Source organism: Castanea sativa, chromosome 1, assembly GCF_040712315.1.
Source record: "Castanea sativa cultivar Marrone di Chiusa Pesio chromosome 1, ASM4071231v1".
In the NCBI taxonomy this organism is placed as follows: Eukaryota; Viridiplantae; Streptophyta; class Magnoliopsida; order Fagales; family Fagaceae; genus Castanea; species Castanea sativa.
The window spans coordinates 16698158-16712176 of NC_134013.1; the positions used below are offsets into that span (position 1 = coordinate 16698158).

The following is a 14019-nucleotide window of genomic DNA, read 5'->3' on the forward strand; positions in this document are numbered from 1 at the left end:
CTGATTCTGTTGCGTGCTATGGTGTTTTTTTAACTCTTACGGCAAGAATGATACATGGGCCTTTAGGCTTTCTTTCTCCGCATCCCATCTCTTCTTTGGACTGGGCATTGCTTGGGTATGAGCTTTCCTCCTCTTTCGTGGCCAGTGTCCCATTTTATCCTGCATTTGTGGGCTGACTGGTGTTCCTGCCATGTCACTGCACTGTTCCTATTATAATATCACTTATCCTTTTGCCTTGTTGTCATATCTGGGCTTACAAGCTGAGGCATTTGCCATGTCAATTTTCTATATTATCCATTCTTTTGGACCTTATTGTCCAGCATTCCTGCTGGATTAGCCCATTCCATTTTTTAGGTTTCTTTAACCCATTGTATTCCTTAGGCTTCCTTAGCCCATTTCATTCCTTGGGCATTCTCGGCCCATTTCATTCCTTTTCACTTCTTTCACTTCCATAGGTTTTTTGCTAAATTCTTTGGGCTTCCTCGGCCCAATTACCACATTCCTTACTTTACAGGCTTATTGGCTTTCATGCCAATCCCTATGAATTTACTAATTCCTTTCTTGGGTTTTCCCGACCAATTTTTACTTTCTCTCCACCTCTTACATTTCTCATGGGCTTACTACTTCATTCATTGGGCTTTCTTGGTCCATTTGCTTTCTCTCTGGCCATTTTTTTTTTGTGTGTGGACTTGTTGACCATTATTCTTGCCATTCTAACCCAATGGTCTTCATCTTTTTATTTTCCTCTCCATCACTCTCATATTGTTAAGCTTCTTCTGCCATTGGGCATTTTTGCCAAAAGTGGGCATCAACAATTTTTAACCACAGAATGTGGGTTAAAATGTTAGTGTGTATAATAAAAAAAATTATTGTTTTCATAAAAAAAAAAAAAAGAATCAACCTTCAATGATAAATTTTTGTCATATGATTTAAGATAATCTTTCAATTATTAACTATTTGACTAGCTATAAAAAAGTATTCAATTTAACTAATACTTATATAAATTTTTGGGTTATAGTTAGTTCAACTTGTAAAATATCTGATAGTTAAATAAGAAATTTGAAATCCAATCCCCACCTATATAAAAAACCAATTAATATATTGATATGATGATGAAGAACACAATCATAAAAAACCGACATTATAAGTTAAAACTCTATAAAATAAAATAAAAATACTTATTTGGAATTTTAGTTAATCCAGGAAGAGCATATTGCTTATATTTATATTTTTTTATACAAAGAGAGAGAGTCGAATTGACAGAACAAACCCAGCCGACCAAATTGTTGGTAATTGGGTTGGATTTCTTTGTTTTTTTTTGTTTTTTTGGTCGTCAAATACCTTCAAGAGACATAAAAAATACATGGTTTTCCAATTCCATCCAAGGGCCTACACCAAGAGACATGAGCATTGCGAATTTGCCACCAACCCCTCGCTCTGTCCTCTTACTACCGACTACTACAACAGCTGTAATGCAAACGATACCGCCACATCCTTTGCAAAAGACATCATCGACTGCATTAACACGCAGGCCAAAGACTAAAAAATATCAGTATTGTTTGACAGATTGTGGGGTCCAATCTTTATCCAGCGAATTAATTGAGGTTGAGTGTTATTCATCACTGTTCTTGTTAGGACTTTGGAGTATGTTTGGTTATTGGTCCTTATTTCGGTCTTTTCAGCATTATTGTGACTTCTAGAGGGTGTGTGACTTCTGTGAATAAATGTTGTATAGTTTGTTCGGATGAATTTTTAGTATTCAATTTCAACTACTCTTTTTTTTTTTTTTTTACTTGGCCATTTTTAAACTTGAACGAGTCCTCTAAAATTATTTTAAGTCCTGACTTTTGATAATCATGAGACGGCATCCTCCTTTTCTTTGTCAGACGGCATCCTTTTTTTTCTTTTTTATTTTTTATGAGAAAACTGAATTCACTCAATATGAAATTGAAGTACAACAAGGAAGAATACAAATAAAGAATTCAGTACATTCAAAATGGTTGAGATGTTGTAATACAATCAAGGTGGATGAGGTGCTGCACCATTGGAGGAGAGACTCCTTTCCAAACCTGACTGATACCATTACGCCTAGAGTATTCAGACGGCATCCTTTTTAGTTCTACATAATGGTTGCATATTAATTTATCAAAATATGTCTCTTAATTTTTTTTGGAAGGGTGGTAATTAAGGATTTTGGCAATCTAAGAAAATGGTACAAAATGAATTCCAATTAACTCAATTGTTAAAGTCTTTTATTGATGAATTAGAAATATGAGATCAGGGTCGGCACCACATTCAACCTAGGGGTTCAAATGGCCAAGATAAAAACTAAAATTTATTTACATTTTTTGTTTTTACCATCCTATAAAAAGTTATAACTCTCTAAAAGAAGCCTAACAACAAACCTATTCAACACCAACTTTTATTTTGGAATTTTTAAACAAAAACAAAAAGGCCCAACAAAAAAAAAATTCTTAATTGGATAATGTTATGGACAGCACAAAAACTAATCTTAATAAATTACGAAGACCAATAAAGATCTGTTTGAGATTTGCTTATTTTGCTAAAACTGAAATTTTTTTGTTGAAAGTACTGTAGATAAAGGTAAAAATTAGTTGAAATAGTACAGTGAAACCCATGAACAGTTCCAAAAAGTGCAGTGAGATCTATAAATAATAGCAAAAATAATTTAAATAGTAAAATAATTTGACAAAAATAATCTTTACCAAACAGACACTAAGAGGGCGTTTGGATTCCACTGAAGCTGCGTCTGCGTTTTCATTTTTTTTTTTTCTCCAGCCGCAGTTGTTGACCCAATCTTCTGTGAACAGTGCATTCGTGCACTGTTCACGGACCCACAAATTTCACTTTTTAGCAACTTTTTCATTAAAAATGGGTCCCGCGGTAATATTCACACATTTTAAAATTATTTTGCTACAGTGTTTTCAGTTTTCAGTTTTCAGCAATAAGTTCTATCCAAACAGACCCTAAGTTGTCAAAATTGCGTTGAATATTAAATAAAAGAATTGTAAAAAGTAAAAACAAAAACTAATTAATAATAAATTATATTTTATTGTTGTGGTTGCTACGATGGATGGAATATATAAAGAATAGATTGCGCAATTGAATGAGACTATGGGAGATCAGTAGATATATGATTGCTTGATCATGTACATTGAAAGAGATATAATTAGTAGCATTGATAATGAAATTATTATGTAACAATTTTAAAATATAAAATCTCATAAAAGATAGTTGTAAAATTTTATGTAATTGCATTTTTTTTTAAATTAAAAAAAAGTACAAAGTGGATACTAATAAATCAAACTATCAAAGTTGGCAAAAGTCTTAATGATAAGAATAGTGCCACAACCTTTTTCATAATACTTGGCATGATTTGCTGTGGATTTTTTTTGTTTTGGCTGAGCTTTGTTGTGGATTAGAAAAACATCTCTTTCACCTAAAAATTGTGAAACATATTGTCTCCTTGAACTTATTATAATAATTTAAAAAGAGGAAAAGTAAACAAAATAAAATCCTCAATATATATTCTCCCCGAAGTGTATAGTGTATTTGCTTCTCTAGTACATATTTGACTTTGACGTTGTCCTTCTTAGTTATTGAGAAAAAAAAAAAAAACTCCACTCATAAAAAAGAAAAAAACTCATAATTAGGGTGAACTTTACCCATATTAGTCCAAGAAAAAACCATAACAGTTCAATTCAACAACCAAATCTGAAAAACTAGGATGATATATTTTCAGTCCGGAACTATTTCTCATTTTGATTTCTAGCTAATTTATTTATTTATTGCACATACTTAAAATTAAATTAAATTAAAATTTACATAAATTTTAGGTAAATTCCATTAATCTACCTTAAGATTTAAGCTAATATTAAATAGGTCAAAGATATTTCAAAACTGATCAATTTAGTTTCTCAAAAAAAAGAGAAAAATGACTAACAAACTTACCAATGTTTACTATTCAGTGACTATATTAAATTTAAAGTCCAAATTAGTCAGTTTTGAGACGTGGACTAAATTAAGTTTAAAGACCAAATTTGTCGATTTTAATATGTCTTGAACCTGATTGATATTGCCCCCAACCTAACATTAATTTTACTACAAACACCAAGAGTTTGTACATAAACAATTACCTACCTAAACCTAATACGACTATTGTATTATTAAAAAAAAGAAAAGAAAAGAAACGTTTATGATGGAAACAAATGATTGACTCAAAGCTAAATGTGTTTTTCTAAGCACGTTGGATCGGGGATCGCAGTTCTTACTGGAATGAAAGAAAAGTCAAAAAGTCCCCCAGTTGTCCAATCTACAGACTATCAAACGAATGAAGAGAGAGAGAGAGAGAGAGAGAGAGAGAGAGACGGTGTGTGGTGTGGTGGGGTCGAAGAAATACAGCTAGCATACCGTTTGGCGACGTGACCGCCTAAATCCACATGTGCAAGGTTGTTTTTCTCTACAATATACTAGTAATCACCATCATTACTTTATACTAATTATTAATTATTATATTTACTCCACATTTCAGTAAATAATAGTATAATGCAATCACGATACTTTGTTCTAACTCCTCTTAAATTCATCAATTTTGATAATGCTTTATTATTAAAAAGCGGGGTCCAACATTAATACCCTTTGTTTTACTTTGATTTTTTTAATGAAAGTTGATGAGCTCCGTGTTTGTTTTATTTTAATAATCGCATTTTAGCTCTTGTTTAAATCGGAAGATTCTAATTGAATTGATGACGAAGATATTCCCAGAGATTTTTACCTGTCCATGTCATACGTACTCTCTTCGGTAAATATCTGACGGCGACAGCAATTTTTAAGAGACAGAGAGAGAGAGAGAAGTGGTTGCTATATTTGTTAACTGTTACTGTTAATTGTGATTTCTTACAAGTTTAATGTGAGGTATTAGTTGTGTCGGCGGAGCTGTTGTCGATAAGAAAATACAGAAAAGAAAACGAGTGGGGTACAAAGAAAGTTGCGAAAAGAGAAGCAGTTGTGTAATAAATAATGAGCTGGGCCTGGGTCAGGGTTTGTTTATTTATTATCTCTCAATTGCTGATTTGATAATAATTGAGAGAAGTCGATTTGTTTTAGGTAAAGTGTTCCAAAAATCGAACAAATAAACTAAAGGAACTAGAATTATTGGCGTCGAAGAAGATCCTGTTTGATATTGATATTGATATTTTTTTAGGTGTTTTGTTGTATTATTATTATTATTAATATTTTTTTACTAGCTGTTTAAGGCTTTTAATTGATGATATTGAGATGAGAAGCAAAGAATGATAAGAGAGCAAAGGAGAGAGGGCCACAAAAAGGAAAAGGAAAGCAAAGAGAGAAAGCTTGCACTGTAGCCATCAATAGGAGGGGAAGTGGGAGTAGCCAGATAAGCGAGCGTGAGAGAGAGAGAAAGTAGCTTCACTGCTACTACTTCTACTACCTGCCTCTCTCTCTCTCTCTCTGCTTTACTCTCTCTGCCTTGTGCAACCAAAAAAAAAAAAAACTGAAATGCCTTTTGCTCCTTCTTGATTGAGATCGAGAAGAGTGTACAGATCTGTGTCTTTTAGCTACTCGAGATTTCTGTGAAAGATTGAAGAAAAATGGAAGCGAGTGCGGGCTTAGTCGCTGGCTCTCACAACAGAAATGAATTAGTAGTTATCCGCCGCGACCGCGACGGTGAATCTGGTGTAAGTTCTAACAAATTCAATTTATGTAAAAAAAAAAAAAAAACAAAACAAAACTAGTACATGTATAGTTAAATATTTGTTGTTGTTGTTGTTGTTGGTTGCAGCCAAGGCCGTTGCAGCAGTTAAGTGGACAGATATGCCAGATATGCGGAGACGATGTGGGATTAACTAGAGACGGAGAGCTATTCGTGGCTTGCAACGAGTGTGCATTTCCAATCTGCAGAACTTGCTATGAGTACGAGCGTAGAGAAGGGAACCAGGTGTGTCCACAATGCAAAACCAGATTCAAGCGTCTCAAAGGGTGTGCTAGAGTGGCTGGTGATGAAGACGAAGATGACATCGATGACTTGGAGAATGAGTTCAATTTGGATGCGAGAACTAGGCAAGATATGCAGCATGGTCTCGCTGCCGACGCTATGCTTTACTATGGTCGTGCTAATTCTGAATCCGATTTTCCTCATTTTCTTCATTCTTCTATGTCCCCACAACCGCAAGTCCCTCTTCTTACAAATGGTCAAATGGTAATTCCCATTAGTCCCATTTTGTTAATCAGTGACTATTGCTTCATTTTCATTGTATTCTCCGCTGGTTTTAATGGTTTTAGAGGTGTCGGTGGTGGTGTATAGGTTGATGATATTCCTCCTGAACAACATGCTTTGGTCCCTTCATTCATGGGAGGTGCTGGTGGTGGAGGCAAAAGGATCCACCCACTTCCTTTCACAGATCCTGCACTTCCAGGTGATTATCGATCAAGCTTTTACCCTCTGGGTCTCATTCTTGTTCAAATTTTTGTGTCGGTTGTTAGTGTTACTGTAACTTGCGTACATGATACATTTCCTTTTGGATTGTACTTTTACTTTAGCCATACAATTTATGTTTCCAATTTGCAGTACAACCCAGATCCATGGATCCTTCCAAGGATTTGGCTGCTTATGGCTATGGTAGTGTTGCGTGGAAAGAGAGAATGGAGAGCTGGAAACAAAAACAAGACAAGCTACAAATGATGAATAATGACAATTCAGGCAAAGATTGGGACTATGATGGAGATGGCCCAGATCTACCACTGTATGTGCTCTCTGAAACTTCTTTGCTTCTTTAGATATAATCACTTGGACTGAATTTTCTACTAATGCCCATAATAAGCTTTGAGTGAACTCCAAAATTTTGGGAGTGTCGGTTGTTGTAAAATGACTGTGTAACGAGTAATCCCCTTGTACTTAGACACTTGCATTATCTTTCAAATAATTCATTGGTATAATTGGGAATTTGTCAAGTATTGCTAATAATAGAAACTAATGATTTGTTACTTGTGGATCAGCATGGATGAGGCAAGACAGCCATTGTCTAGGAAGTTGCCTATTCCATCAAGCCAGATAAATCCTTACCGAATGATCATCATAATTCGACTTGTGGTTGTCGGATTCTTCTTCCATTATCGAGTGATGCATCCTGTAAATGACGCATATGCATTGTGGCTTATTTCTGTAATTTGTGAGATCTGGTTTGCTCTGTCATGGATCCTTGATCAGTTCCCCAAGTGGCTCCCAATTGACAGGGAAACTTATCTTGATAGGTTGTCCCTTAGGTAAGAAAACTTACCACTTATTGACTAACTCATGCAACTGTGCTTATGGTCCAGATTTTGTGAATATTCACAGGCATTGTGTCTTTTTCTGTTTGTCAGGTATGAGAAGGAAGGCCAACCTTCTCAACTTTCTCATATTGACATATTTGTGAGTACTGTTGATCCATTAAAAGAACCTCCTCTGGTGACTGCAAACACAGTTCTTTCCATCCTTGCTGTGGACTACCCTGTCGACAAGATCTCATGTTATGTTTCTGATGATGGTGCTGCTATGCTGACATTTGAGGCACTGTCGGAAACATCTGAGTTTGCAAAGAAGTGGGTTCCTTTCTGTAAGAAGTTCAACATTGAGCCAAGGGCACCTGAATTTTATTTTGCTCAAAAAATAGATTATCTCAAAGATAAGGTGATGGCGTCATTTGTGAAGGAGCGCAGAGCGATGAAGGTAATAACTTGTGACCTGTTCAGTTTATTATGTTACTCCTTGCCAAACATATGGTAAATTTTTTTATCTATTCATGCTGCAGAGAGAGTACGAAGAGTTTAAAGTTCGAATCAATGCTTTGGTTGCCAAGGCTACAAAAGTTCCAGAAGAAGGGTGGACGATGCAGGATGGGACTCTCTGGCCTGGGAATAATGTCCGGGATCATCCTGGGATGATTCAGGTAGATGAAATTTGGTTTTTTGCTTTGTAAAATACTAATTATGATCTATTTTAGCCTAAACACATGTTTTTCAATCCTTAATAGGTTTTTCTAGGCCAAAGTGGTGGGCATGACACAGACGGAAATGAATTACCACGCCTAGTATATGTTTCTAGGGAAAAGAGACCTGGGTTTAATCACCACAAAAAGGCTGGAGCAATGAATGCTTTGGTAAGTGATTGCAAAGAAGCCTTTTCTCAATTCCAACATTCTGGCCAAAAAAAAAGTACCTAATGTGTGACTGCAATGCAATCTATTATCTAACAGGTCAGAGTCTCTGCTGTGCTGACAAATGCACCTTATATGTTGAACTTGGATTGTGATCACTACATCAATAATAGTAAGGCTCTTAGAGAGTCAATGTGTTTCATGATGGATCCACTGATAGGAAAGAGGGTGTGTTATGTCCAATTCCCACAGAGATTTGATGGTATTGACAAGCATGATCGATATGCCAACCGGAACACTGTATTCTTTGATGTAAGCATTCACTTATATAAACATTAGTACTGATTCATTTCTTTATTCACCTGCATTTACAAAAGCTAATACAGAAGTCCTCCTTTCCAGATTAACATGAAAGGTTTGGATGGCATTCAAGGACCTATATATGTCGGGACTGGATGTGTCTTCAGAAGGCAATCATTTTATGGTTATGATGCTCCTAAAGCCAAGAAGCCGCCAACCAGGACATGCAACTGTTTGCCAAAGTGGTGCTGTTGTGGATGCTGTTGTTCTGGAAAGAGGAAGAAGAAGACTAACAAACCTAAATCAGAGATGAAGAAAAGAAATTCTAGCAAGGCAGAACCTGTGTGTGCTTTGGAGGGTATTGAGGAGGGGATTGAAGGTAATTTATCTAATAAAAATGAGGTCTCACTATGTACTGCCTATTGCGTAGTGTAGTTTTACCCCCAATACAGAACATTACCAGTAGGTGTATATCAAAATGCTTCACCTGGTTCTAGGGTGCAAAGCATAGAACAATTTCTGTTGTTCTCTATCATATATATATATATATATATATATTGAAAGTAAGGTTTTGGATGGATGTATTACAAAATTTACTTCTGTGAGGACTTACTTCCGATTACTGGTTTACTGAAATGTCCTATATAATTTGCCTAAAGTAATAGTGAATTTTGTTGATCTTGTTTTCTACTTCTATCAATGTAACTTCTTTAGATTATTTACCATGGAAGAGCTTGTATGCAGGAGTTGAAGTTGAAAAGTTTGGTATGCCTAATTTAAAATTGGAAAAGAAGTTTGGACAATCTCCAGTTTTTATTGCATCTACTCTGCTAGAAGATGGCGGGGCACTGAAAAGTGCTAGCCCGGCATCATTGCTTAAAGAAGCCATCCATGTCATTAGCTGTGGTTATGAAGATAAAACCGAATGGGGAAAAGAGGTTTGGCTTCTTGTGCTCACATCTTCACTTGACATTATCCTTATGAACTTTGAATTTGTCTCAACTCATATTTTCTTTCAATCCAGGTTGGCTGGATCTACGGTTCAGTTACAGAGGATATATTGACAGGTTTTAAAATGCACTGTCATGGATGGCGATCAATATATTGTATCCCAGCAAGGCCTGCATTTAAAGGATCTGCTCCCATTAATCTCTCTGATCGTCTGCATCAAGTCCTTAGGTGGGCCCTCGGTTCCGTTGAAATATTTTTGAGCAGGCACTGTCCTCTCTGGTATGGATATGGAGGAGGCCTGAAGTGGTTAGAGCGTCTGTCTTACATAAATGCTACTGTATATCCATTGACTTCAATTCCTCTGCTGGCATATTGTACTCTACCTGCTGTGTGCTTGCTCACAGGAAAATTTATCACTCCAGAGGTAAGCAATTCAAACGTTTGGTTATTGAGAGGAAAGGTTGCTTTTGTTATAATGTTAAATAATATACCCTTGAGAAATAAATTTAATGCAAATTTGTTCATATTGCAGCTCAGCAATGCCGCTAGCTTGTGGTTTCTGTCTCTTTTCATTTGCATCTTTGCAACAAGTATATTGGAAATGCGATGGAGTGGAGTTGGTATTGATGAGTGGTGGAGAAATGAGCAATTTTGGGTGATTGGAGGTGTTTCAGCACATTTATTTGCTGTTGTCCAGGGGCTCTTGAAGGTTTTAGGTGGTGTTGATACGAACTTCACTGTGACGTCAAAAGCAGGGGACGACGAGGAGTTCTCAGAGCTGTATGCATTTAAGTGGACCACATTACTCATTCCACCAACAACACTGCTAATAATAAACATAATTGGTGTGGTTGCTGGAGTATCCAATGCAATTAATAATGGGTACGATTCATGGGGGCCTCTGTTTGGAAAGCTCTTCTTTGCCTTCTGGGTGATTGTTCATCTCTATCCTTTCCTAAAGGGTCTGCTTGGTAGACAGAACAGGACTCCCACAATTATCATTGTCTGGTCAATATTGCTTGCTTCCATCTTCTCCCTGCTGTGGGTGCGCATCGATCCATTCTTAGCCAAGTCTAAAGGACCAGTTCTGGAAGAATGTGGATTGGACTGTAATTAGCTGCACATTTGCTCCATGATAGATAGATATTAGATATTTATCTTTTGATGGATGATACAACCAAGAAAATATGTTTGGTGTGATGGGGTCTGCGAGATGTAGATTAATTGCTTGTATGGGCGTGGATACCTCTTTTCAACTCCTCGATCGGTTCGTTCCTTCTCTTTGGTTGAGAAAACTCCAGGTGGGACTGTTGGGAACAACTACATCAGTACTGTGCTCCTTTCATTCTTTATTAGTTTGATTTATACGGGGAAGAGGAGGTCTGGTTATTCACAAAACCACTGTGTATTATTATTGTTGTCACGGGTCTTTTTCTCCTCTCTCTCTCTCTCTCTCTCTCTCTCCCTCTCTCTCTCTCTCTATTTGATTCACAATAAAAGGGGCTGTGTCCTGCTGCTTGTAATTGCAAAGGCAAACTTTCTGGTACAGTACGAAATGCTGGGGCTTTAATGTTCGCCCTCTCTATAATGTAGCTATCTTATGGCACGCACAGGATATAAGGAAAGCTGAAAATATGTTTCATTTTGTGTTTAATTGAAATACTTTGATACTGTTTTGTTTTGCATGAGTTTCACGACTAAAATTTGCTTCTTTTCCATTACCATCAGCTAGGAAATCCCGGATGAGTCACATATTGACCTTAGCAAAAATTGATCTACAAAAACTACAGTTTATGGCGTTACCTCCTCCACCAACTGAATCTTGCAACTTTTGCTATAAAAGGAAAAATAAAAAATGAAATAACGATGCTTCACTGCACAAAAATCAAATTTCATATATCTTTTTATAACTTGTTTAGGAAGCAAGAGTCTTTTTTATTACATTGCTTTCCTTTCACGTTGGATCATCAATTGTGAAAAAGTTGTAAAATTCAAAGTGTCATTAGATTTATTGTGAAGAAATTCCAAGTGCCTTAACACTTTACAGAGGAGACAAGAACCATCCATTTCATTGTGTCTTACAAATGTTATGCCTTGCTGCTTTGTTCTACACAGAGCACGTGCTGTCATACAAATGTCACGACTAAGTGTCGGACCGCCTATTTGGCCATTTTTGATAAAGTTTAAATTTGGGATCATGATTCAGGAGGGACACTGGCTAGGATTTGGTGCGGAAAAGGCAGAATCCGAGTAATATACACAATACATTAATTAATATATGACTTGGAAGCATGTTTAATTTGGTGAGGTTGGGCTCGACTCTATTGCTCTTATGCTCGGGAGATGACAAGAACGTTACGAGTTTTAAAATGATCCATATTGACATCGTAAATTGTTTAGTGCGCAAGAGCAATAGAGGAAAGCCTTACCTTTGGTTTAATGTTTTAAAAAACGTCTTTAAAAATTGACATAAAGCACATTTAAAAAAATAAATTAAATATTAGATGTAAGGTATAATATGGTTTTGAATGAAAGGTTTGAAACTTTTTTTTTTTTTTGTGGAGAAATAACAAGATTGATTATACATGTTGAAATAATTTTATATATTGTTAAAAATAATTGTGAGTTTCATTTAGTTCAATTAGTAAAGTCAAATAAGGTTCTTCTAAAAAAACAAAAAAAAAAACAAAAATCAAATAAGGTACTTGGATTTGATCTTGTCTATACCAAAAAAGAAATCCATTGGTGTTTTGATTTGATAGTAAGGAACAATTATCTGGATTAGACACTATATATTTCAAATCCAATTGTACAATATTATATTACATATAAAAAAATCCAATTGATTAAGTATTTAATATATAAAGTATATATTTTCTCAATTTTTGGCCATGCATTCAAACAAAATTATTAATATTCTTCTGTTATTATAATCTAAAATAATTTGGTCGTTATACATATATGTGTGTGCGTGCGCGCGCGCACTCTCACACGATAGAGAGAGAAAATCATCCAAATTAAGTAATAAAAAAAAAGCTAATATGCAAAACTAATCCTTTAACTTTTTTCAAATTTTATTTCAGTCCTCTAACTTTACTTTTGTTCATTTTAGTCTTCTAAGTTTCAGATTTATTCAAAGAAGAATCTAAGGAAGTGACGTAATGAAGGTGTAGCAGTTTTGGGTGTGGGAATCTTTGGAGGCCCAGCTACCTCGAATTAGTCAGAAATCCTGTTTTAGTTTGTTTTCTTGGTTCAGTATGGTTGGATTTAAAAAGTTTTTTTTTTTAATTAAATCTAAGTTATTTCAATTGGCAGTGGAGGAAGGAGGGAATTTTTACTCCCTTAAGATTTTTGAACGGGGAAAATATTATATGCAATCGGTTTTTTGGGTAAGAGTACAACACTTTGGGTAATGCAAAGTCTGGAACACACCGTGGTTGGGGTTAATCCTAAGAAATTTTTCACGTTCAGGGATGGTGATACTGCTTACACTTTGCAACAGGCGTCCAACTCATTTGGACAGTACTTATCTGTGACAGAGCTTAAGGTAGGGGGGTTGCGGAGAACTATCATTATTCCTACCGGTAAGTCACAACAAGGATGGAGAATTTTTGGGATTGAATTAAGAAGAATATTGGAACCTTCCCAATATGCGTTGGGTGGATTGAATTTTGTACCGTACAAGTATAAGCAGGTCCCAAAATATCGTGTTGCCAGGTCTTATGTGGAAGCTGTCAAAGCTCCAATGCAGGCAAGGTTGAAGCCCGTTCAGCAGCCCGTTCAGCAGCCTTTTATCAAAGAAAAGGTAAAGGATGGTGTAGGGAAGAATAAATTGGAGCCTCCGAGTGACAATTCTCGCACACAAGTAGTAATTTCTAAAATTCAGGTCGGAAGTTTTCCCTAGGCAACCGTGGGAGGTGGTGGGGTTGGAGAGGGTGGTATTAATGGTAAGAATATCATTGAGGAGAAAATCCCGGAAGGAAATAAGCTTAGTATTCATTTGAAGTTTAGTTCGAATTAAAAAATTGTTGAGTTTGGAAAGTTGCGTGATAATAGGAAGTCACGTTGGTTAAGGAGAGGGTCGATTGTGGATGTGAATGAGTTTGGAAAGAGGCAGATCTCTTGGGATAGAGTTAAGGGTGGTAAACAAGCTGGCAACTGGGTAGCAAGGGAGAATAATAAGTTTAGAATAAAACAGTGGGGCTGGGCCCATGCAATCAGAAAGCCCACGTAACTTTGAGTATAATAGTGGGTCTTTTGGGGAGTAAAGAGTCTACTTTGGGCCTGGTTTGTCAAGCCCATGTAACTTTGAGGTTGGAGAGAGTTCTATTAGTGGCTCAAATGTTCTGGAGACTTCTCATTGGAACTGTTTAGCTAATCCGAGCTCAAGTAGGAGTGAAATCACTACAAGTGAGGGTGGTCAGCAGAGCCGGACCCAATTCGCTTTAATACCCACCTTGCCGATAGGACCAGAAGTGGTGGCCCATGCATCCCACGACCTGATATTGGCGATCGATGACTCGAGTGGATCGATGTTGGTGCCGGTGGTGTCCTCAGCCACGATGTCCTCTACTATTGCACCGGAAGTGATGGG

At 36.4% G+C, this 14019-nt stretch overlaps 1 protein-coding gene across 1 annotated transcript; it reads left to right on the plus strand.

Moving 5' to 3' along the window:
- Nucleotides 1-5101: 5101 nt before the first annotated feature.
- LOC142621716 (putative cellulose synthase A catalytic subunit 3 [UDP-forming]) lies at nucleotides 5102-11106 on the plus strand. Its single transcript, XM_075795063.1, has 13 exons — nucleotides 5102-5717; nucleotides 5822-6238; nucleotides 6344-6455; nucleotides 6608-6782; nucleotides 7036-7302; nucleotides 7402-7747; nucleotides 7830-7967; nucleotides 8052-8177; nucleotides 8274-8486; nucleotides 8577-8853; nucleotides 9219-9412; nucleotides 9499-9849; nucleotides 9958-11106. Exons 1-13 carry the CDS (start codon nucleotides 5631-5633, stop codon nucleotides 10540-10542), a joined length of 3288 nt encoding a protein of 1095 aa, XP_075651178.1. The 5' UTR covers nucleotides 5102-5630; the 3' UTR covers nucleotides 10543-11106.
- The last annotated feature ends 2913 nt before the right edge of the window (nucleotides 11107-14019 follow it).